At 38.5% G+C, this 25,906-nt stretch overlaps 2 protein-coding genes across 2 annotated transcripts in view; one reads left to right on the top strand and one right to left on the bottom strand.

Annotated features, from left to right (window-relative positions):
• FYTTD1 (forty-two-three domain containing 1) overlaps positions 1-24,715 on the bottom strand; it is a 30,722-nt gene extending 6,007 nt beyond the window's left edge. Inside the window, exons 1-7 of the mRNA XM_041765672.1 lie at positions 24,457-24,715; positions 20,417-20,545; positions 8,745-8,893; positions 3,524-3,636; positions 2,312-2,408; positions 1,837-1,898; positions 276-350 (exon numbers count right to left, since the gene is read on the bottom strand). Coding sequence (XP_041621606.1) covers positions 276-350; positions 1,837-1,898; positions 2,312-2,408; positions 3,524-3,636; positions 8,745-8,893; positions 20,417-20,545; positions 24,457-24,565 — 734 coding nt within the window. The 5' untranslated portion in view covers positions 24,566-24,715. The remainder of the gene's footprint in view (positions 1-275; positions 351-1,836; positions 1,899-2,311; positions 2,409-3,523; positions 3,637-8,744; positions 8,894-20,416; positions 20,546-24,456) is intronic.
• Positions 24,716-24,776: 61 nt separating this feature from the next.
• Positions 24,777-25,906, top strand: part of RUBCN (rubicon autophagy regulator) — a 68,157-nt gene continuing 67,027 nt past the window's right edge. The window contains exon 1 of the mRNA XM_041765197.1: positions 24,777-25,281. The gene's annotated coding sequence lies outside the window, so the exon portion shown is untranslated. The remainder of the gene's footprint in view (positions 25,282-25,906) is intronic.

The following is a 25,906-nucleotide window of genomic DNA, read 5'->3' as shown; positions in this document are numbered from 1 at the left end:
AAATAATAAATGTATATAATTAGTATACATGTACCAATTTTTTTTTTTAAATAAAAACATGAAATTGTTAAAAGTGGCTACCTTGGAGCTATAGAACCAGGAATTAAGAGAACTTTTACTTTATACTATACTATTTCCACTTTGTACTACAAGTATTACTTTGATCTTTGTCTTAGTTTATCTTAACTTGGACATCATAAGCAGAAGTGCAATGCTTTTCTATTACCAATTATACTGAGAGGTTATAATTTCTGCACAATACAAAAAGGACTTACACTGGGCACTGCACTGCTCCAGGATTGTCAATAGAGACAGTCAAAATTCCTCCATTTGTGGTGGAAGTTCGCCATCTAGTTTCAAAAAACCAAAAACTTCATTAGAAATGGAAGTTTATAAATCATCTAGTGTATTCCACATAAAAACATACATTTTAAAGTAGCCATTACTTTCTCTTGCTTTTAAAAAAAAATACTAAGCTACACAACAATATAATTAATTAGCATCTTGGGTGCAGGAACTAGACACTTGAATTTATTAAGTATTTTTCAGTGTAACACATGTAAATTAAATAATACAGAAAGGCTTCTAATGAAAACTAACAGTCCCCAATATTCTCCCCCACCTTCCTGCTCCCCAATGGCACCACTTTTAACCTTTCCTGCTTTTACTGCTTGCTAATTCACTATATAAGACATGTATGTAATATTTTACTATGATGTTTTAGTTCATCACACTATCCTCTAGTTTCCCTACCCACCTCTAAACATTTTGGTAGCTATTTCACTATTTACTTCCACTATAACTTTAATTATACTTAAAATCTTTTAGTCTTTTAAATCTTTCTTTCAATCTTTCTTGACATAATCCCCCATCCTGACTTTGTATGAAAGGAGAATACTTCTAATTCCTTCCTTTCACCTCTTCTTTCACTTTGTACTTCTCACTTTTTATCAGCTTTTATATTCATGTTACTCAAAATCTGACATTTTCACCATATTTGTTAACCAAATTAAGTAGTATGTGCTTTTCCCCCCATAGGTTGATTCTCAAAAGTTCAAAACAAAGAGCATTTATATTATCACAATTGTATAAATACTGTTCATTGCAAAAGCAGACAGCTTATGATTATTTCTTTCCTTACGACTTCCAATGTCACAACACTCATGCAAAAGAATACTGTCAATGTCAAGTTCAAAATAGTTTCTTTTCTTAAACTCTGCTCATTTTAGCTGGGATCATATCTGGACCAATACCGTGTTTTATACATTTTGTTTTCCAAAAAGTTGCCATATTTTAAATAATTTAATCTCAAAACCTGATCATATTGATGGAATTACAATGTTACACCTCACATGTCAGAGGTGCAATTCTAAAAGACAAAAAATGTTGTTTTAAAAAACTTTTATGGAGTTGGGGAAAAAAGAATATGTGAAAAGGAAAAACATCCTATTGTTATTAAGGGTTTACAAGTTTTCTAAAAGTTCTATTGTGTTTTCTTCTATTTATTCCCTAAATAGGTTGACTTATATAAAAGCAGTTATGGAAATAAAGATTTCATTAAAATGGAAAAGGCCATTAATTTTTTTTTTTTTAAATAGAGTGATGTATTTGTTGCTAAAATTTCTAACACAATGACATGTGAAAATGCAAAGGGCTTTTGGGGAAAAAAACAAAATGAATTTATTTCAGGCTCAAGGGTTAATATACTTTGGGTCTCATTAATTCCTTCTGGACCAAAGCACGTATTAATGTGGGTTGCTAGTATTCTGGGAATTTTTTTTTTTTTTAATTCTGGGAATTTTGAAATGACATCTTGAAAAACAAATTGAGACTTACTGACGAGTTCTCTTTGCTACTACATCATCTAGCAGTTGTTCTGTGTTCAACTGGGCCTGAACCTGAAGGGGGAAAAAAAAAAGCAGTAGATCCCACAGAAAGCAGAAGATTTGAATCCAAAAAGCGATCCTGGCTCTGTAACTTTATAACCCAGTGTAGTGTGTGTGTATGATGAATGCAAGAGAGGCATATGTCTATTCTGGTTAATACCTCTTTATTGGGGTTCCTATATCAGAACAAGTAGTAAAACAAATTTATTACTAAGTAATATGTTAAACTCCTAAGATGTTGCTATTAATGGCAACAAGAGAGAATAGAAAAAATAAATAACATAAAGAACTAATCTAATGTCATAGTCTCCATATCACAAATCTAACCCCTACCTCAACCATGAGCCATGCCTATGATTGAGGATTACTACTAAAGGTAGATGTTCAAAATAAAAGTAAATCACCAACAAGGGTTTTTTTTATACCTTTAGGCCTCTTCTGAAAAGAAAAGTTGCCTGACGAGTATCTTTCTGATGACTTAATTTATTTCCACTCCTGGTAAAATTGGCTGGAATGTTATTTCTGCAACAAAAACACACATATCATGAATAGTCTCAGCCATTTAACAACTTTCAAACATTATTAGAAAATATAAGCAAAAATAGTTAATTTATAGGCTGGACATTTAAGATACACTAAACAAAGACTCTGAATTATTTCCTTATTTACACAAGGCTATTGAGATTCTACTTATAAATATCTTTCTGTAGCATACTACGTAACAACCTAATTAATGCTGAACTAATTTATTGTCCAAATATTCAACTCTCTAATATTCCAACAAGATCTTTTCTGAAGATATTAAAAATATCTTTTTTAATGCTATTTTCTAAATTTGATGAAAAACATACATATATAGATTTATTTACAGGTTTAGTAGAAAGAAAATCAAACAGGCATATCATAGCCAAACTGCTGAATAATATCTATGGTTTTCTCTTCCATCCTCACTCTGAAACCACATATATTTATAGGAGCCCCACATATAGATTGGACATAGAGATTACTTTAAAAAATTCACCTTAGGGACACCTGGGTGGCTCAGCAGTTGAGCGCCTCCCTTCAGCCCAGGGTGTGATCCTGCCGTCCCAAGATTGAGTCCCACACTCAGCTCCCTGCATGGAGCCTGCTTCTCTCTCTGCCTGTGTCTCTGCCCCTCTGTGTCTCTCATGAATAAATAAAAATCTTTAAAAAAAAATTAAGCTTAATTCTTTATAGTTTGCTTTTTCCACAAATATACTGTTCTATTAAATCACTGAGACTGAATAACAATTTTAGCTTTCAGAATTCCCAATTTTGAATAATTCCTGCAGAGGTTGCTTTACCTAAATAATCACCTTTTGTAATTTTATTCTATATGTAAACAGATAAAGAGGCAAACTGATGATTTTTTAAAAAGTTTATCATTTGTTAAATTCATCAGTAATACTGGGTTTAAGGAATAAGAAAGCCAAAAAAAAAAAAAAAAGAAAAAGAAGAAGAAAGCCATTACTGAATACTTCCATGTTCGATGATCATATAGACATCTCAGATATCTGTCTTGAAAATAACCAATACAAATACATTCATTTGATCACTTAGTGCAAAAGTGTATATTTATCCAGGAGAACACAGCATTATCATATTTGGTAACTTACTTTCTATTTAACTGGTTGGGTCTCTTGAGAACTGCAACTGCTTTTCTCTGTACTTCGTTTTGCCTCAGAAGGTTGGCCTTCCTTTTTAATGCTGGAAAATATCGTTCTATATTCTTTCAGAAGACAAAAAAATATCCTTATGTTATTAATCAGATTGCTTTTTGTTATATACCCTACTACAACAGTACACATTTTTGAAGCAGAATGGATAGAGACTTCTTAGATGTGCATGTTAGAGAAACAGAGAAGCTAAAATGACCTGTTTCCAGAAAAGACAGCAACCACATCATACTTAAAATATTTCCAACAAAAGGAGAATTCAAATAGAAAACTGAATTTTTCTATTTTGGATTGTTCAGTTTGAGGTGCTCTAAGAAATGCACAGATTATGGGGAAAGATGGCCCTGGAACTCAAAAGAACTCAAAAGAAGAATCAGGAAACCAGAAATGTAAATTAGGGGATCACTTCCCTAATCACTTATATACACAATTTTTGATTGCTAAATGAAGGAATAAGAGGGCCAAGCTCCAAAACAAATGTGTGAGAAAAAGGAGGTTATGATAGCAAAGAAGCCTGAGTAATGTTATAGAGAAAAAAGGATTCAAGAAAATAAGCATATGAAATGTTTCCTACTTCTCCCTCCAGCACTTAAAGTCTAAATCAGATTTCCAAATTTTCCATGAAGCTTTTTCAAAAGTTCTTGGCAATATAAACCATATCTTAAACTTAATGTAGATTATTTTGTATTTTTTTAAGCATGTGAGAAGAATTTCATAAACATCAATTGACTAAAATATATAAAAATTTTAAGTCTTCATTTTTATGAACATTTGGAAAAGAAGTAAATGTAAAAACAGGGACAAAGGACATCAAGAGTACAAGGGTGGGGGATCCCTGGGTGGCGCAGCGGTTCGGCGCCTGCCTTTGGCCCAGGGCGCGATCCTGGAGACCCGGGATCGAGTCCCACATCGGCCTCCCGGTGCATGGAGCCTGCTTCTCCCTCTGCCTGTGTCTCTGCCTCTCTCTCTCTCTCTCTGTGACTATCATAAATAAATAAATAAATTTTAAAAAAATTAAAAAAAAAAAAGATTAAAAAAAAAAAAAGAGTACAAGGGTGGGATGCCTGGGTGGCTCAGTGGTTGAGTATCTGCCTTAGGCTCAGGGCGTGATCCTGGGGTCCTGGGATTGAGTCCTGCATCAGGCTCCCTGTAAGAAAGCCTGCCTTCTCCCTCTGCCTATGTTTCTGCCTCGCTCTCTGTGTCTCTCATGAATAAATAAATAAAATCTTTAAAAAAATGAGTATAGGGGAAATGCCATGAAATTAGACTAAACACCCATTCCAAGCTTTGTGTTTTGTCTTTAATAGTAACACCAAATATTATCATATAGGTAAATGTAAGTTCTCTCTATATTGCTGTCAATGTTTTTTTCCTTCAAAGTACTTGCCACGTAACTATACTATTATTTGTGTGATTATTTGATGTTTATCTCAGTTTTCCATGAGGGATTTTCTTTTCTTTTTTTTTTCTTTTAAGATTTTATTTATTTATTCATGAGAATACACAGAGAGGGGAGAGAGAGAGAGAGGCAGAGACACAAGCAGAGGGAGAAGCAGGCTCCATGCAGGGAGCCCAACGTGGGACTCGATCCCGGGACCCCAGGATCAGGCCCTGGGCTGAAGGTGGCGCTAAACCGCTGAGCCACCGGGGCAGCCCCCATGAGGGATTTTCAACCGAGTTACTGTAGAATTCCTTGCATCTAGCACATAGTGGGTACCCAATCACATTAGTTAAATGATGAAAACATAGACTAGAATAATAATCCGTTAATACATGCTGAACGCATTCCATGGATCTAAGGTTTGTAAATATGTATCAATGTGTTTTTAAAAGTATAAAGATAAGTTTTTCTTTTACAATAATATAAAAAAAATATATAAAAATATATAAAAAATTGTTTTAAGTGGAAAAACCTAAGGTATTTAATTTTTATGTTAATGCTACTAAGACATTATTTAATATATACATTATTATATGTCAAATATGTTAAATTTAAATTATATTAAACACTAATTTAATATATACATTAGATTTACAATTTGATGAATTTGAGTAATTACATATGATCATGTAACCACATTATAATCAAGATATAGAAAAAGTGTCCTCACACTAAAACATTTCCCTGTACCCCTTTGGAGTCAATTCCCTTCCCTGACCCGACTCCCATCCCAGGCAATGACTGATCTGTCACTAGTTTAGCGCTTTCTACAATTTCAAATAATTTGGAATCACACAAGACACAGTGTTGTGTTTTCCTTTTGCTTAGCATGATGTGTTGAGGTGCATCCATGCTGTCTTACACATTAATTTATTCCTTTACTGCTCTATAGAATTCCATAGTATGGACACATTTATATTATTATAATCAGAAAAACAATTAAAACTGCCCATTAGTGGAAAATAACTGCTATATATATATATATATATATATGCAGCAGCAACAACACAATTTTTTTAATTCACAGAAGTATTATAAATAGTTTAGTATTACCAAAGTTAAGTTAAAAGTTCTATGGGCCTGCTTCTCTCTCTGCCTATGTCTCTGCCTTTCTCTGTGTGTCTCTCATGAATAAATAAATAAAATATTAAAAAAAAAGAATCAGGCAGCCCAGCTGGCCATGGTTTGGCACCGCCTTCAACCCAGGGCGTGATCCTGGAGACCTGGGATCCAGTCCCACGTAGGGCTCTCTGCATGGAGCCTGCTTCTCCCTCTGCCTGAGTCTCTGCATCTCTCTCTCTCTCTGTGTCTCTCATGAATAAATAATTAAAATATTAAAAAAAAAAAAACACCTAAACACAACTTTTACTTGACAGATATTTAAAACTGACTCTCAACAATAACAACCAAAAATTCATTCCTGAAGTCAACCATTCCCCTGTTAGTACAGCCACTTACTCTCAGTAAATACTAGTTATATATACGAGTGTGCTATCTTTTCCATTCAGTCATTCACTTTACAGGTAAAAAAAAAAAATAATAATAATAATGTGTATTTTTATTGAAATAAAATCTCACTAATTCACGTCAACTATGGAAAGTGAGAGAAAAAGTAACATCTGATCATGGTCAGAATTTTTTTTTTAAGATGTAAAATTTTTAAGTACATGTAACAATCCAAGGCCAATTAAGTTATTCCAATAACTTGTTTAATGAATACAAAAAGATAATTTTATTTATATGTAAATAGGTTTCTAATTTGCTGGAAAATAATCTGCTTCACAAGTACTATATTTTTTCCAAATCAGATTATTAATATGTATTCAGGTTGAGGAAAAGATTTTAAGAAACAGCACTTTTCAAGCCTTACCTTTGCCAAAATCATTCAACTTGAATAAATGGATCTTACTATTCAGTACATTCTTAGCATTTTAATTAATATTTTTAATTTTCACTGTTTTCAAACAATTCAAAAGACTAACACGTGGTAATTTAAAATTTTTACTACTCTGCCTCTCTCTATCATAAATAAATAAATCTTTAAAAATAAAATAAAATCTTTGGGCAGCCCCGGTGGTGCAGCGGTTTGGTGCCGCCTGCAGCCTGGGGTGTGATCCTGGAGACCCAGGATCAAGTCCCACATCTGGCTCCCTGCATGGAGCCTGCTTCTCCCTCTGTCTGTGTCTCTGCCTTTCTCTCTCTCTGTGTGTCTATGAATAAATAAATAAAATCTTTAAAAAAAAGAATTTTTTTTACTAGATCGGGGGCACCCTGGGTGGCTCACCAGTTTAACGCCACCTTCAGTGCAGGGCCTGATCCTAGAGACCTGGGATCAAGTCAAATGGCAGGCGCCTTGCATGGAACCTGCTTCTCCCTGTACCTGTGTCTCTGCCTCTCTCTCTCTCTCTCTCTCTCTCTCTCATGAATAAATAAAATCTTAAAAAAAAAAAAAAGAACTGAAAAGTTATAGAACCTAAGACAGTTGTGACTCTTAACCAAAATATGTATATTAAAAATAATTTAAGGAGGGACGCCTGGGTGGCTCAGCAGTTGAGTGTCTGCCTATATACATTCATCACATCAACATTATTTATAATATACAAAAAGTGAAAATAACTGAAATGTCCAGCAACTGGTAAATGAATAAACAAAATATGGTATTTCTATATAATGGAATATTAGGGCAGCCCCAGTGGCGCAGCAGTTTGGCGCCGCCTGCAGCCTGGGGCGTGATCCTGGAGACCCTGGATCGAGTCCCGCGTCAGGCTCTCTGCATGGAGCCTGCTTCTCCCTCTGCCTGTGTCTCTGCCTCTCATTCTCTCTCTGTGTCTCTATAAATAAATAAACAAAATCTTTAAAAAAAAAATAAAATAAAATAATGGAATATTAAACAATGATCAAAAACAGAATCAAGTACCGATCCATACTACATGATGAACCTGAAAACACCATAACTAAACACCAGACCACATATTATCTATGATTCCATTTATAAGGAATATATAAAAAAGGCAAATTTATAGAAAATCTACAGAAAGTACATGGCTGGGTTGCCTAAGGTATATGATGAGGTATGACTTATGAATGAATATGAGACTATAACTCTAAATACAACTAATTTTCTTCATTTTTTTTAAAAGATTTTTATTTATTTACTCATGAGAGATAGAGAGGCAGAGACACAGACAGAGGGAGAAGCAGGCTCCATGCAGGGAGTCTGATGTGGGACTCGATCCTAAGTCTCCAGGATCACGCCCTGGGCCAAAGGCAGGCGCTCAACTGCTGAGCCACCCAGGCATCCCACAACTCTAATTTTCTTTTTTTTCACAACTCTAATTTTCTAATTAAATAATACAACTCTAAATTTTCTAAAATTCGCTGAATTGTACAGCGAATTCTGTACTATAGATGAATTCTGTACTATAAAATTATACCTCAAAAACCTATTAGAAATTGTATATACAAAAACACACACAGGTAAAGGAAATCAGGAACCTATAAAAAAATCTTACACAAATTTTATATAAGAATGTGGAAATTTAGGTATTCTTCATGAAAGACATGATTTTTATTTTTTATATAAGATGCGAAGCACATTAAAAAAAAATCAAAATGTTCAAATAAAATTCTCTCCCAATGAAAATATCCTACTCATTCATGGAAATATTAGTACAAGTAAAGGAAAAGCGTATCTGATGCAGGCTTAAGCCATCATCCTACCTTATCACTAAGAGGTGGTCGATTCATAGGACTAATTCCTTTTCGAATTCCAGTTGCTTTCCTAGCTGCAAGGCCAGTGATAACTCCATAAGGACGTCTCTTTCCAGGCATTACCCTTCCTCTACGGCTCAGACTATTCTTGCCAAAACCTGTAGAAGGTTTAAAAAAAAAAAAAAAAATCAATCTAAAAATGCAACTGAAAGGCACACAGGTATTCTATTTCTTAAGCAGGGTGGAAGGTATGAGTGTTTTATTTTTCATTTATTTATATAATCTTTTTTATCATATAATATTGCATTATTTACATGTATTTCTTTTGAAGTTACGTATGTAATTTTTAAATTTTATCTTTTAAAGATTTTATTCATTTCTTTATGAGACACACAGAGAGGCAGAGACACAGGCAGAGGGAGAAGCAGGCTCCCCCTGTGGGGAGCCCAATGCGGGAACTGATCCCAGGACCCCAGGATCACAACCTGAGTGGAAGGCAGATGCTCAACCACTGAGCCACTCAGGCACCCCTAATATTTCATTTTTAAAGAGACAATAAACTGCATCAGCAAGGGTTCTGTTCCTATAATGGGACTGCAAAGGACTACAAGATTCTCATGTTTCCCCTGTGGCTTTCCTCTCTCTCTTGCATTACTTTCTCATTGAAGAAATTTTCCTGTGCAATGTGGTATCCACTAATAACATGCAGTTACTCAATACTTGAAATATGACTAGAGTGAACTAAGATGTAATAAAAAAGTACAATATTTCATTAATAACTGTATTAATTATATACAGCATTGTTTTGGATATATTGGGTCAAATAAAATATATTATTCATATGTGGCTCACATTTCTTTCTTTTTTTTTTTTTTTAATTTATTTATAATAGTCACAGAGAGAGAGAGAGAGAGAGAGAGACAGAGACACAGGCAGAGGGAGAAGCAGGCTCCATGCACCGGAAGCCTGATGTGGGATTCGATCCCGGGTCTCCAGGATCGTGCCCCGGGCTAAAGGCAGGCGCCAAACCGCTGCGCCACCCAGGGATCCCTGGCTCACATTTCTATTGAATGACAATGACCTTGAGTGGGTTACTATCTCATATCCCATTTACTTAGTATGTTGCAATTTGGTTTATTTTCATTTCTACTGTATTTAAACTGTTGTCATTAAAGACCCCTTTAACTCCAATGAATGTATTTTAATCTCTGTGGCACATGAAATAACCTGACTTTTGCCTTTTCATTGTGTGTCTTAATCTATTTAAATATTTTGTTTTTATTTTTTTTTTAAAGATTTATTTATTTGACAGAGAGAGAGTCTGTGCATACACAAGCAGGGGGAGCAGCAGGCAGAGGGAGAGGGAGAAGCAAGCTTCCCCCTGAGCAGGGAGCCAGACATGGAGTTCTATGCCAGGACTCTGGGAGGATGACCTGAGCTGAAGGCAGACGCTAACCCAGGCGCCCGTATTTTTAAAATATTTTCTAATCATGAAACAACAAATATGTTCACTGCAGAAATCTTAGAAACATATGAAGTCCAAATGAAAAAAGTCACCCATTATCCCATCATCTTGGGATAATCACTAACATTCTATCTCTTGCAGGTCTTTTCTTTTACTCCTACACATTTTAAAAGGATATATTTTTAGTTTGAACTATTTTTAAGCAATTCAAAAGACTATCACAGAAGTAATTCACAATTTTGTAGCACCAAGTACCTAGAAGGTACACTGAATCAATCACCCTGGCAACCATATTTCATAATCTTTTTTTTTTTTTTTTTTTTAGATTTTATTTATTCAGGGATCCCTGGGTGGCGCAGCGGTTTTGTGCCTGCCTTTGGCCCAGGGCGCGATCCTGGAGACCCGGGATTGAATCCCACGTCAGGCCCCGGTGCATGGAGCCTGCTTCTCCCTCTGCCTGGGTCTCTGCCTCTCTCTTTGTGTGTGTCTCATGAATAAATAAAAAAATTTTTTAAATTATTAAATTTTTTTTTTTATGATAGTCACACAGAGAGAGAGAGAGAGGCAGAGACCCAGGCAGAGGGAGAAGCAGGCTCCATGCAGGGAGCCCGATGTGGGACTCGATCTTGGGTCTCCAAGATCATACCCTGTGCCAAAGGCGGCACTAAGCAGCTGAGCCACCCAGGCTGCCCCCATGTTTCATAATCTATGTACTATTCTGTAGTGTGCATTAATGCTGTATTGTATTGTCCCATGTCTTTAATATTCTTTCATTGTATTATTTCATTGCATTATTTTTTTTCAAGTAGGCTCCATGCCCAACAAGGGGCTTGAACTCACAACCCTGAGATCAAGAGTCAGATGCTCTATCCACTGAGCCAGCCAGGTGCCACCACCCATTGTATTATTTTTTATTTTTTCATTTTTTTAAAAATATTTATTTATTTATTTATTCATTCATTCATTCATTCATTCATTCATGAGAGACACGGGGAGGTGGGGGGAGCAGATACACAGGCAGAGGGAGAAGCAGGCTCCATGCAGGGAGCCTGACATGGGACTCGATCCCAGGTCTCCAGAATCAGGCCCTGGGCCGAAGGCAGGCACTAAACCACTGAGCCACCCAGGCTGCCCCCCCTCCCACCATTGTATTATTTTTTAATGTGCCATACTTGATCCAACCAATCTCAAAATGATCATCCTCACTTACTTCTAATGTTAAACTATTATAAGTAACATTTTGTGTGTGTGTGTGTTAAACTTTTATTTAACTCATTAATAAGAGCATAGCTGGGAAACCAATAGTTCCAAAGGAATTTCAAAAACCTGGATTTTATATTCAGTGACAGAAAAAAAACAAAGTTTAAATAATAGCTGTTTTAGACATAAAATTGGTAAATGTCTTACAGGGGGAATCTTCAGGGTTATCTTTTCTACTGGACAATTAAAAACTACCAAGTATATAAAAATTTACTTCTGATTTTACAGAGTTGCAAAGTATTTGTAAAATGCACTAAAAACAATGTAAGAGGGGATCCCTGGGGGGCTCAGTGGTTTGGCGCCTGCCTTTGGCCCAGAGCATGATCCTGGAGATACGGGATCGAGTCCCATATCAGACTCTCTGCAAGGAGCCTGCTTCTCCCTCTGCCTGTGTCTCTGCCTCTCTCTCTCTCTGTGTCTCTCATAAATCAATCAATCTACCTACCTACCTACCTACCTACCTACCTACCTATCTTTAAAATAGGGATCTCTGGGTGGCTCAGCCGTTGAGCATCTGCCTTCAGCCCAGGGCGTGATTCTAGAGTCCCAGGATCGAGTCCCACGTCGGGCTCCCTGCATGTAGCCTTCTTCTCTCTCTGCCTGTGTCTCTGCCTCTCTCTCTGTCTCTCATGAGACATCTTTAATATAAACATCTCATGATCTCATCTCATCTCATGACACATCTTTAATATAAACATCTTTAATATATATATGAACATATGTTTAACCAAGAGTAAATAGCAAGTCAAATTTACATTTCTCTAGATCTCTAGAGCTATTTTCACTTCCATGATTATTCCTTCAAGATACAAATTTCCAGAAATTGAAATGCTGTACTATAAAAAATCTCCTCTAGAATGACCATACTTATTCATATTCCCAGGAACAAAAGGGTGCCACTGTGCCTCTATCACTGACAATGCTGAATATTCTTTTTAATCTTTATCACTTAGATTTTTGGAGAAAAAAAACTTATTCAATAGTTTACTGATGAGAATGGACATTTTCCATGTGTTTTTGGCTATTGCTATTTTTCCATTCATGAACTGTCATGTTCATAAGTAGGTTTCCTGAGGTCAAGTTTTAATATCCTTTGATGCTTTGAAAGAATATTAAATTTATAATTAATTTTTCAAGAACTGACATCTTTACAATATTCGTGAACACAGTATTTCTTTCCACCTATTCGAGGCTTGCCACTAAACTGACTCAGAAAAGCTTTAAACTTTTCCTCACGTAAGTCTTACACATTTCTTGTTAAGTTTATTACTACGTATTTTTAGATTTAGTTGTCACAAAAAAGGAATCACAAAAAAAGATTCCTTTTCAATAATTATTTTCATATTTCATTCCTGGGATTATCAAAAGCTATTGAGATTTTTAATTAATACCTTTTCTTAAAAAAAAAAAAAAAAGGTTTTATTTACTCATGAGACACAGGGAGCCTGACGTGGGACTCGATCCCCGGTCTCCAGGATCAGGCCCTGGGCTGAAGGCGGCGCTAAACTGCTGAGCCATCCGGGCTGCCCTGATTGATACGTTTTAATCAGCCATCTCACTAAACTTACTTTTCATTTATTTATTTGTTTGTTTATTTATTTATTTTTTCTAAACTTACTTTTTAGTTCCATTAAGTCTTTCAAATTATTTTCCTGGGGAAAAAAATGAATTATTTTCTTGGGATTACTGAGCAATAACTGTCTTCTTTCCAAAAACTGCACCTCAAATTCTTCTATTTCTTAATGCAATGGCCACAAATTCCACAGAACCTTACTAGGTGACAATTGTGATATTGGGCCTTTTTAATTTGGAATTCTAATTTTGGAGAGAATGTCTTTAGAATGGTATCCTATAGAATACTACACACCTGCAATATGGTAACAGGTCTTCTAACAGAAAAGTTTCATGGCCAAACTAAAAAAGTTAAAATAGTTTTCTTTACTATAGGATTTCTTAGAACAAATGTGTGTGATGAATTTCTAAGTTATGGATAGTACTATATGTTTTCCCAAACTTACTAACTCCAGAATGCTTTTGTGTAATGAACCTATTTTGAGAACAGAGCCCAACAAGACAGGAAAACTTGTTATAATGGTTGAACCATTTACTAATTTACTGCCTTTCAGTTCCCAATTCACTCTTTACTGCCCTGTTTGTTACAGGAACATTTCTCTTACTAGCTGGCACAATGTTAAGCTAAGTAGAGGGCACTGGAGAGACCCCGAGAAAGGATTTTTACTTTCAGGTTCCAGTGTACACCTCAAGATTTATTCTGCGGCACAGAACACCTACTGGTACTCATTCCCTCCCCTGCAAGCTGAGATTGGTAAAGCAAGAAAAGCATCAAGGGCGCAAAATCTGAGTGTGAGTGATCCCTTAAATCTGGGCCCTATGCATCTGTCCAGATGTAGTATTAGGCGTCACTCATCATCCATTGAATCTAAGTTGCATCACCCCTATAGATAGCTTCCTACTGAATTCCATCAGAATGGCAAATCCATGTCATAGGGAGTCCTTCCAGATTTGTTCCTTTCTTGGGTACTCTGCCTCAGTCCTACAGTACTGATTACTTTTATAATCTGGGGAAAAAGCAATAGACACAACTTTTTAAATTGTGAAAATTATTGGGTTTTTTAAAGTTTTATTTACTTAAGTAATCTCTACATCCAATGTGGGGCTCAAACTCATGACATCTCAAGATCAAGAGCCATATACTCTTCTGAATGAGCCAGCCAGGTACCCCCAGAAACCAAATTATTGTTCTGTGTGTGATTTCCTTCTACAATTACAACCAAATAAAGATTAGGGGAACCTGTATATTTAAACTAAATCCACAACTACTTGCTATTTTTATTTGTAATGAATATGAAATAGATACCACTATCTCTGTTAACATACTTTGCTAAGTACTTTAAATGAGAATTTGATGGGGTTGATGCTAACATCTTAGCAGGTGAGCAAAGTGAGGTGAGGAACAATAACTACCCAAATGTCAGTTAGAAAATAGCAGACCCATCAATCTAAGTGCTCAAGTTTGTGTGGTTCCAAAAATTGGAACACTTTACAAGCTGTAATATAAAAATTAAGAATAAAAGGTAAAAAATGTAATCTAGGATACACTTCCAAAGAGAAAAAAAATATTACAGAAAAAGTGGGCTTTCAGCTAGGCATTGTAAAACAGACAAAATCTGATTAGAGAGATAGACATAAACTTACAAGTACAAAGACATGGGTAACCACTGCATATTGAGACACAGTCTAGGGAAAAGAATAAGTAGTAAATGGATGTGGTAGCCTCAAAATCAGAAGACTTTATATAGGAATAAAGAATACACTTGACAAGGAACGAGGAGTTACAGAATTCATGATCAGTTACATCAGTCTAGAAGCTGTATCTTAGACTGAATGGAAGAGGGAGAAAAAAGGCAGTGAGGCCATTTCAGATGCTACTTTGGTACTCAAACATGGCATGAAAAAGGATAGGGAGTGGAACAAAGAAATTTGAAAGTATTCCAAATGAATGAATAAATTAGCAAAGAGAAAGATTAGAGAGAGGAGGAATATAAATAAATAAATAAATAAATAAGAAAGAAAGAAAGAAAAGAAAAAAAGAAAAAAAGAAAGAAAGAAAGAGGAGGAATCATTATACCAAAGTTTTAAGCTTGGATGAGAAAGACTCATGAGAGAAGTCTCATTAACAAAAATAAAACTGATTAAAAGAATTAAAAAAAGCATAAGACAAAATTCTATTCCTAAGTGTCTACTGACTGCTAGGTCATTGTTCCCATACTCATTATCCTTTCCACTTTTATTTCTATAAGTGGCTTCTCTACTTTCTAGCAAGCTTACATCATCCATTCCCCCTCCCTCCCTTTGTACCTTTGAACAAACTTTACCAGCTGTACCTCAATTTTAGCAATGCTTCTATTTTTCACCCTTTCACTGTCACATTTCGTAAGGAAAGAACTATACATACTATTCCAATTCTCTCTATTCTGGTCTTCTATAAGTGCCTTATATTCTAAAAAGCATTATAAAGGGGTACTAAAGACATCACCTAATGCAGTAAGTTCTTAGCTTTTAAAAAATTTAGGGCAGTCCTGGTGGCGCAGCGGTTTGGTGCCGCCTGCAGCCTGGGGTGTGATCATGGAGACCCGGGATCGAGTCCCACATCGGGCTCCCTGCATGGAGCTTCTCCCTCTGTCTGTGTCTCTGCCCTTCTCTCTGTGTTTATGAGTAAATAAATAAAATCTTTTAAAAAATTATTTAAATTCTATTTGCCAACATATAACACCCAATCCTCATCTTGTGTTTTTTTTTTTTTAAGTAAGCTCTATATCCAATGTGAAGCTTCTGCTTATAACCCTTACATCAAGAGTTGCATGCTCTATGGACTCAGCCAACCAGATGTGTCATCTTTTATTAGTTTTCATCCATTTCAGCCCCTCTAGAAAGTTCTCTTCTGTCTTTCCACAGTATCTTCATTCTCATTACTTCAACTACTACGTCTATGAAAAAACTTACACATTTTCAGCTGTACTAGAGCAGTAGTTTAACCCTAGCCATGTATCAGAACCACATATGGAGCTTAAAAAAATCCCTAGGCCTAATTTCTGCAAATTCTGCTTCCGTAGAAAAAGAGTGCAGCCAGATCATCAGTCTAGCTTTATAAAAGCTCCACAGGTGTGACCAAGGTTGACAACAGTTAAGACTAAAGATGAAAATTTTCATCTTAGTTTGAAATCTTAGCCCAATCCCTTTGTGAATTTCATATACTTATCGACTTGCCTCAGTAATTTTGGGAGTCTGATCACTTACACGATTTGAGGGGTTTTGGGAAAATGTTGAATCACAAAGTGGATGCAATCAGATCACTGGCTCCTTTCCAAAGTAATATACAAATATTCCCGTCTCTTCTACTTTTTTTTTTTTTTTTTTTTTTTTTTGGAGATTTTATTTATTTATTCATGAGAGACACACACAGAGAGAGGCAGAGACAGAGGCAGAGGGAGAAGCAGGCTCCATGCAGGGAGCCTGACATGGGACTCGATCCCCGTCTCCGGGATCACACCCTGGGCTGAAGGTGGCGCTAAACCACTGAGCCACCAGAGCTGCCCTCTTTTCCATCTTTATTTTATTTTATTTTTTCTTTCTTTTCTATCTTTAAAAAAAACATCATTCTCCAACTTTTTGGCCTCAGGACCTCTTTATATTCCTAATTATTGAGAACTCCAGGATTTTTGTTTCTGTACGTTTGTTTATGGATATTATCATACTAGAAATGAAGAATAAAACATTTAAAAACTATTTCATTAAAACAATAATAGGGATCCCTGGGTGGCGCAGTGGTTTGGCGCCTGCCCTTGGCCCAGGGCACGATCCTGGAGATCCGGGATCGAATCCCACGTCTGGCTCCCGGTGCATGGAGCCTGCTTCTCCCTCTGCCTGTGTCTCTGCCTTTCTCTCTCTCTCTTTCTGTCTGTCTGTCTCTCTCTCATTAATAAATAAATAAAATCTTTAAGGGATCCCTGGGTGGCGCAGTGGTTTGGCGCCTGCCTTTGGCCCAGGGCGCGATCCTGGAGACCCGGGATCGAATCCCACGTCGGGCTCCCAGTGCATGGAGCCTGCTTCTCCCTCTGCCTGTGTCTCTGCCTCTCTCTCTCACTGTGTGCCTATCATAAATAAATAAATAAATAAAAAAAAATTTTAAAAAAAAAAAAAAAAAAATAAAATAAAATAAAATCTTTAAAAAAAAAACAACAACAACAATAATAAACCCACAACAGGGCAAATAACATATTTTTAATAAAAAATAACAATTATTTTCCCTAAAAAAGCCCAAAAATATTTATTTATTTTTTTTATTTTTTTTATTTTTTTTTTTATTTTTTAAAGATTTTATTTATTTATTCATAGAGACAGAGAGAGAGAGAGGCAGAGACACAGGCAGAGGGAGAAGCAGGCTTCATACAGAGAGCCCGATGCGGGACTCGATCCAGGGTCTCCAGGATCAAGCCCTGGGCTGCAGGCGGCGCTAAACCGCTGCGCCACCAGGGCTGCCCAAAGCCCAAAAATATTTAAAAGAACAACAACACTGTTCTGTATTTTGCAAATCTCTTTGGTATCTGCTTTAATAGAAGACAGCTAAATTCTCATATCTGTTACCACAATTTAATTACCACACATCAGGTAGATTCTAGAAAGCTTCCACTGTACATTTGTGAGAGGCTAATAGTGAAAATATAGGTAATGCCTTAGTATTATTATAAAAGTAATTTTTTTAAGATTTTATTTATTTATTCATAGAGAAACACACGGGGGGGGGGACAGAGACACAGGCAGAGGGAGAAGCAGGCTCCATGCAGGGAGCCGGATGTGGGACTCGATCCCGGGTCTCCAGGATCACATCCTGGACTGCAAGCAGCGCTAAACTGCTGTGCCACCGGGGCTGCCCTGTAAAAGTAATTTTGACCTTGTGGACTTGAGTGTTGGGGATTCCCCAAGACCCCCAGACAACACTTCAAGAACTGATGCTGTATACTATTCTACCACTTAAGAATATTTAGATTGTTTATAGAAATATTTAATGAGTGACTAAATCATATTTTGGGCAGAGAATTAGCAAGACTTTATTCACTTAATTGTTCAGCCATCAAAAATATTTGATTAGGGGGCACCTGGCTAGCTCAATCAGTAGAAGATGCCACTCTTGATCTCAAGCCTCAAAGTGGTGCAAAGATTACTTAAAAAAATAAAATCTTAAAAATAAATAAAAATAATTTATTGAGAGTCTGCCAAGAACTCTCTATCTTACGTGTTCTCTTACCTCAAACTAACATTCTCACTGACATTACAATGTGGAAATCTGAACTTCTAGCCAATCAGAGTTTGAGACAATCTTCTATTTCTCTGAACATTCAGTGACAGAAGCAGATGTTCTATTTTAGGCTCTGTCACATGTAACTGGAGAACAAGTACAAGTTCAATCTTATAAGATCCTAAGCTGCCCCTAGGTATCATTTATCTTAAAGCTCAGATGATAAACCCCATAAAAAGAAAGCTTTTTTGGTCCTTCATGGATCAGATCCTATTTCACCTTATCCATTAAACCACTGATTTTCTTAGCACAAAATCTATTTAAAGTCCTTTGGTACTACTGGAATTTCTTTCATGACATTTCTCAACTCCATGTTTTCTGTCTTATCTCTGTTACTAGAAATTCCTTGAAGTAAAAGATCACATCTCTAAAAACCTAGTCAGTTCAGGGCATTTATCATGTATTTAACATAGAACTAGCATAAACAAATACATTTCCGGCTTCTGTGAACTCTGAAATTAAAGCAAATGTTTAAAATGTGGTATGCTGAATAACATCTATAGGAATTTTTAAATATAAATCAATGGAATTAAATATTCATTTGCTATAGGTAAATATCTGTCACAAAATTTACTTGCTTGGGTTCCACTGTTTAAGGTATTATTAGAAGGGGTGCATGGGTGACTCGGTTGAGTGTCCAATTCTTGGTTTCAGCTCAGGTCGTGATCTCAGGGGTCGTGGAGTTGAGCCCTGGGTGAAATCCCTGGTGAGGCTTCCAGTCTGTGCTCAACAGGGAGTTGGCCTGGGATTCTTCCCGCTGTCCCTCCCCCTACTCCCACATGCACACTCTTTCTAAAACAAATAAATCTTTAAAAAAAATAGAAATGAAAATTATTAGAGAAGAATAAAATTCTTTGTAGAGTCTAACCTCAGTTACAGATATGTTTAGAGAGTATGAAGGCACATTAATTATTATATATATAGAACTAATTATAATCATGCAACCCACTGGTAATTATTTTTTACGTTTTTTAACACACAGAATAAAAGTCACCAAACATTTTTTACATGTGTAAAAAAGATCTAGTTTTTTAATTTGAACAAAGGTTCATTCTTTTTTTTTTTAATATATTTTTTTAAAGATTTATTTATTTATTAGAGAGAGAGAGAGAGAGAGAGAGAGGGAGGGAGAGAAGCAGAGACACAGGAGGGAGAAGCAGGCTCCATGCCGGGAGCCCGACGTGGGACTCGATCCCAGGACTCCAGGATCGCGCCCTGGGCCAAAGGCAGGCGCCAAACCACTGAGCCACCCAGGGATCTCCACAAAGGTTCATTCTAAAACACTGATATAACTGCTAAAAAAATTAATGAGTCATATACAATTAATAGGGTTCAGTAACCACCTTAAATCCATTTTGGAACAACATGGTTATAAATCAATAAGCTTCCACAAAGTGCCAAAAAATACCTGTATATGTAGAGTTTCAAGATTATTATATCACATCTAAGGCACTCAATTCTGAGTGTTACCTTTAGAGGATTTAACAGATCCTTAAGAGACCTAGATGATAACACAAAGAGCCTGGAAGTATTTTCCATGCAGAATAGTCTCACATATTTAAAAAGTTCTCATATAGAAAAGAGAGTTTGCTTCCTGTAACTCTGCAGAGTTAACAGGTAGGCACAATTTAATTTCAGTTAAGAAAACTTTCTAGTAAATAGTTATCTCCAATAAAGGAGTTGTCTTGTAAAGTGGTATGCACTTTCATTGAATATATTTTATGCATGTGGGAGTTATGTAATTATCCACCAAACAGACTATTAAATACCTAACTGGAAAAGAGATAAAACCTCTGCTTTGTAAAATCCCTTACAATACTGTAGCCCTAAATATAATTTATGCTATTTACATACAGAAGGTACTTTAAAAATGACTTAATGTTTTTAAAAAACAAGGTTATCACCTAATTAAAGCAACTGAAAATGCTTACCAGATTTCAAGATTAAACAAAAATCTGAGAAAATACAAATCACAAAGGGTACTAATATATTTCTTCCATATTTTAAGTATGTACTAAACATAGCATACTATGAATCTACAAATAATAGCTCTTTCTTAAGTTTACTTGTAAAAATTACCAGAATTCTGTTGGATTCCCCATCGCACTCTCATCCTGAATTGCCGGGCACTGCTTTGCTGGAGTTTTCTATTTAGTCTCGGAAAATTCTGCTTCTTTCCTTCCTTTCTATTCAATTTGATGATATCATCTGTGATATACAAAATGTGATGATTAACTTAACTTATAACTTAACTCATTTTAACTTAATAACTCAATTAATTACTCAGCCTCATTTTCTAGTTGACAGATTTCTTACATCCCTAACTTCTTTGCTATTTTGAAAGCACTTTCGTAACAGGATAATAAGAAGATAAAAATTCAAATCAGCCAATATACTTTCAGCATTAAAGAAAGGTTTTATAGGAAAAGTTCAAATCAAGAGCTCAAAGCAAATCTACCAATTAATGAAGATTTCTATTTGTTATCCACCATATTTCTTTAAAGCATATAAATAAGCAAAAGCCTATTTACAAAAATTACTCATATCTACTTTCCATAATCACAGAAGTTTCCAGTTTTTAAAGATGACCACCTTCCAATGAAATCATAGGCAGTAAAAAAAAATAATAATAATAATAATAAATCATTCAACTAAAAGAGTACATTTCTAAAGATGTTTATTTCAATTCGGCAAATATTTATTGAGCATATGCTGTGTGCAATGAATGTGGCAGGTTATGCTGTAATGAAAACAAACAAAAGTAGAGTATGGTCCTTATTCTCAGGTAAGTTTAAAATCATTGATGGAAACAAGTAAATAGCAGCTATGAAATAAAAAGCACATAATAAAGGTATAGCATAAAAAGAAAATAATTGGGTTCTTCACTTTTCTAGCAGAATATTCAGAGCTACCTTACTTTTTGCCTTCTACACTCATTGTTTTCAACACTTTTAAACTCTCCCAAAGTAATTTACAAACATCACATTGCCCTAATACCACAGCACAACAATGTGAAAATCAGGAAACTAAACCTACCCCAGATTTCTATTTACAAATGTCAAAAGAAGATTACTAGAAGCCAAAAAATATTCATCTAAGAAATAGCCAAATACTTTGTCCACATCCCAACTTCAATATTAATTTTGATGATTGATAAAGCAAATAAACTGGTCAACTTAATAAAATCTCACAAAACTAATTAACTTCAATTATTTTTTCCAAATTGCTCTAAACACAAGAATCTAACTATATTAATATAATTAGTCTTTTCTGAAATAAAAGAGAGAATTATATATTATAGGAATCTTTCCTTACATATTACTACTCTACCTAACCCATCGGTAATTTTAAGACTCTTAATCACAAATACTCATTAAAATAATTCAAATATCCCCAAAGTACTTTATCTTCTTGAGGTCAGTCCTTCAACTATACATAAATTCATCCAATTCAAAGACACTCAAAAACATTTGCCTTTAAATAAAAATATTTCATGAAATCAGATACATGAACATGTTAAATTCTCAGGGGGGCAGAAAGGGAATATTTTTGAACATTCTTGAAACACTACTTTTGGGGCAGCCCAGGTGGCTCAGGGCCTGATCCTGGGGACCTGGGATCGAGTCCCAGTCGGGCTCCCTGCATGGAGCCTGCTTCTCCCTCTGCCTGTGTCTCTGCCTCTGTGTGTGTGTCATAAATAAATAAATAAAATCTTTAAAAAAAAAAAAAAAAACACTACTTTAACATTTTTTTTCTTATTCTTCACCAGAAGTCTGAAATCTCAGAGCCATGAGAGTACACAAAAAAATAAATTTTCTGGGGACCATTAAAAAAAAAGACTGTAATTTTGACTAACCAAGTCAATTTTAAAATAAAGCATTATAAGGAATAACCATAACAAAATTAAAAGTAGCAAAGCATATAAAATATAAATCTGCTTTATTTTTAAATGTTATTATCTAAATCCTCAAGTTAAATGATCAGCTGTGGATTTTTCCAATCTAAAAGAAGAAAATGGCTTTCTCCTACTCAGTGAGTTAGGGTATGTAAATTGGAAAAAAAAATTCCATTACGATGAGCTACTTTTATGAAAAAGTTTCTTCCATGACATTAGGGGTATATATATGGTAATATAAACAGTAGTAACCGAGAAGCCTTGTTCTCACAAGTGTTCATTTAATTCTCACAACAATTCTGTAAGACAGTATAATGCCCATTTTCAAATTAAGAAACTGAGTCATGTCACACCTGTCAGATGGCTAAAATAAAAAAAAAAAAAAAAAAAAGGAAAAAGAAACTGAGCCACAATGAGACCAGATCTTCATAACTGGTAGATATTCTATATCAACATTCATATAAATCATACTGTCAGAACTTAAAAATCAGATTCTAAACCTCTGGAGACCTGATAAAACGGACTATTCACAAAGCATAATAATTGTTTAAAATAGACATCTTAGGGTGCCAGGCTGACTCAGTGGGAAGAGCGTTAAGACTCTCCATCTCACGGTTGATTATAAGTTCAAGCTGCAGGTCGGGTGTAGAGACTACTAAAAAAAAAAAACAGGGAAAAAAATAGGTACCACTTCTTCCCATTTCTGTAAATCCTAAAAAAAAAAAAAAAGGAACCTCAAAGAATGCTGTATATTTTCCGAGGAGAGAAAAGAAAACAGGGTCTATCTTAACTACCATAGCATTTCGTTTCTGCCTTCAAAGAGAATTATCCCTCGCTTTTCTTCACTTGAACATCCTAACCACCAAACAAAATACATAGAAAAAACCCTAGAAACTTAAGAAAGGTCTTGGCTATGATTAATACACGTTTGACACTTCCGGCAACACCTACAGGTTTTTTTTTTTTTTTTTTTTTTAACTTGTATGATTTGGGCCAAGTTCTTTCTCTCCGTCCCAGGTTTTGTACAACAGGAACCACCGCCACAGCTTCTATAATGTGCTCATGGAAATACGATGCTTCTTTCTAGGTCTACCGGGCGCTTTCCTACGCAGCTATGCACCCTGTGGACTCACGGCAGCACCTGTCCGAGGCAGGCGAGCGCTGTGACTGTGGGTCACGAAGCGCTGAGAAATAATTCGCCTGTGACCACGCGGCCAGTAAGGGGCAAAGGACCCGACCTGAGGGCAGTGTGGCTCGGGATTCCAGGCTCTGATCGCGAGGAGCGCGGACCGCAGTCACCGGCGGCTGGGCCGCGGCGGCACACGTACCGGCTTGGAGCCTGCCAGTCGTCAGCGCTCAGCGCACGTTCCTTCTTAGTCTCCTTCGCCTTAGCTGAGGAGACTCCCTGGTGGTTTTTTTTGTTTGTTTTTGTTTTTCTAAGATTTTATTTATTCATGAGAGACACAGAGAGAGAGGCAGAGACACAGGCCGAGGGAGCGGCAGGCTCCGTGCAGGGAGCCCGACGCGGGACCCGATCCCGGGTCTCCAGGGTCCTGCCCCGGGCCGAAGGCGGCGCTAACCGCTGGGCCACCCGGGCCGCCGCCGCCAGCAGCAGCAGCAGCAGCAGCAGCAGGGAGACAGGCTGGAGGCCCGACGCCTTGCTCCTGAGCATCTGCTCAGTGCGCGGCCCCGGGAGTCCTTGACCCTTGACTGACCCCTTGGCGGGGGAGCCGCGCACACGCGAGGCTCCGCGGGCGCCCGTCGGGCTCCTCCAACACGGGCGCGAGGCACGACGGGCTGCAGCGCGCGCAGGGCCGCCTCTGAGGGCCGCGACCCGCATCGCGACGCCCAAGCCACGGGCTTTCCGGCGGCCGCGGGGCGTGAGGGGAGCCGCGCCGTCCCGACCTCACGGGGTCCCCGCCCGGCGTCCCGCGGACGCGCGTCGGCCTCTGCCGCTTCGCCGACGTCGGGGCCCGGGGCCTCCACACACGCCCCGGCGACCACGCTGGGAGCGGAGCCGCCGCCTGCGCCTCACAAAGAGCCGGGGCGGCCCGCGGGGGGGGGGGGGGGGAGGGGAGGAGGGGACGCCCCCGCCCCCGCCCCCGGCCGCCGCCCCGCCCCGCCCCCCGGGCCCCGCGGGCCCCCACGCGCCCCCGCCGCCAACCGCCCCTGCCCCCACGGCCCGCGGCGCTCCCCCCCAGCTCGGTCCCACTCGGCTCCGTACCCAGCGACATATCGATTTTGTCCAGGTTTTCATTGCTGCGGGCTTTAGGCGGCGGCGGCGGCGGCGGGGTGGCCGCAGCTCCCACCAACCGGGTACCAAACCGGTTCATGGCTGGGGGCGTCGCGCGGGGGCCGGCGGCGGAGAAGGCCAGACGCCGAGCCTGCCGCCTCCCACTCGCGCACGCAGACGGGCTGCACCGAGGCACGCACGGCGCACGCGCGCGGCCGGGCTCTCGCGCTCCCACCCGCGGCGGCGGCGGCGGCGGCGGCGGCGGCGGCGCGGCGGCGGGGGGCGGGGCGGGGCGGCGGGGGGCGGGGGGGGGGACGGCGGCGGGCGGGAGCGGCCCCTGGCGGCCGGGAGGAAGCATTGCACGCGCTGCCCGGGCGCCGGCCGAGCCGGCTCCTCTCGCTCCCCGCCGTCCCGCCCCAACCGGGCGACGCTGCTGCGAATCGCGCGCCTGCCCCGCGGCTGTGTGCCGGTGTCCTTCCGCTCCGCCGTGCGTCAGAAAGGCCCCCTAAGCTGTGCTGCGCAAGAGCCCTTCACGCTCGCTGCCCTGAAGCCTGCGGCAGCACGGACCCCGCACGGCTCCTCCTGCGGAGCTGCGCCCCAGCGCCCCTCTCCCTGGCAGCTCCTCCACCTGCAGCAGGTGAAGTCGCCACGTCGGGATGCAGAGCCAGAGCTGCAGGGACGGGGCTGGCGTCACCTCGCCAATCAGAGCAAGTGCTGCGGGGTGCTGTGCGCGGACCGCCTCTCAGCCGGCGCCCTCCAAACGTTTTGCACGGTACGAGCTACCTTCATACCATCTCATCTTCCCTTAGGAGACGGGTAAGTACCTCTACTCGTTTGCATTTTCCTTGAACTCATCTGCGTTGGCAATTGATAGGAGGATTCGCTTTTCTAATCAATCTTGCGGGGAAACTTAACATTTTATGAATTCCTGCAGAACTCCCCCCCCCTCCCCGCCCCATTTACAAAACATGATATTCCCTTTCTTCGTACCTCTTTCTCCTCCTCCAAAGCAACTGTGCTTATCTGCAAGCATTTAGGTTATATCTCCCTCATGACAACTTAAAACTATCTAAGACATTTGCATCTAAGGCAAAAGCCAGGGACAGGTTGTCTGTCCATTTAGAAATCTCTGCCACCTTCTCCCGTCCACTTCCTAAAATTTCTTTTTGCGCAGAAATAAACCCAGTGAGTGATCTGATGCATCTCAAAACCACAGTAGCCTGTGCTTAATTTTTAACCTAAGACAAAAACATAACCATAGAAGAGTGAATCGGTCCAAAGCACACCTATGAAGGGGGGTACAAGAAACTAGGGTAAAAAACCCCAAGAACAATAGTTGGCATGTCAAGGAGAGTAGCACAATGTGCTTGATTTTGTTACTATTGCATCCAGCAACCCCCACCCCTCTCCAGACTCCTAAAAACTATGGAAAATGGGTTAT

Source organism: Vulpes lagopus, chromosome 1, assembly GCF_018345385.1.
Source record: "Vulpes lagopus strain Blue_001 chromosome 1, ASM1834538v1, whole genome shotgun sequence".
In the NCBI taxonomy this organism is placed as follows: Eukaryota; Metazoa; Chordata; class Mammalia; order Carnivora; family Canidae; genus Vulpes; species Vulpes lagopus.
This window is presented reverse-complemented; position numbering and strand designations above follow the sequence as displayed.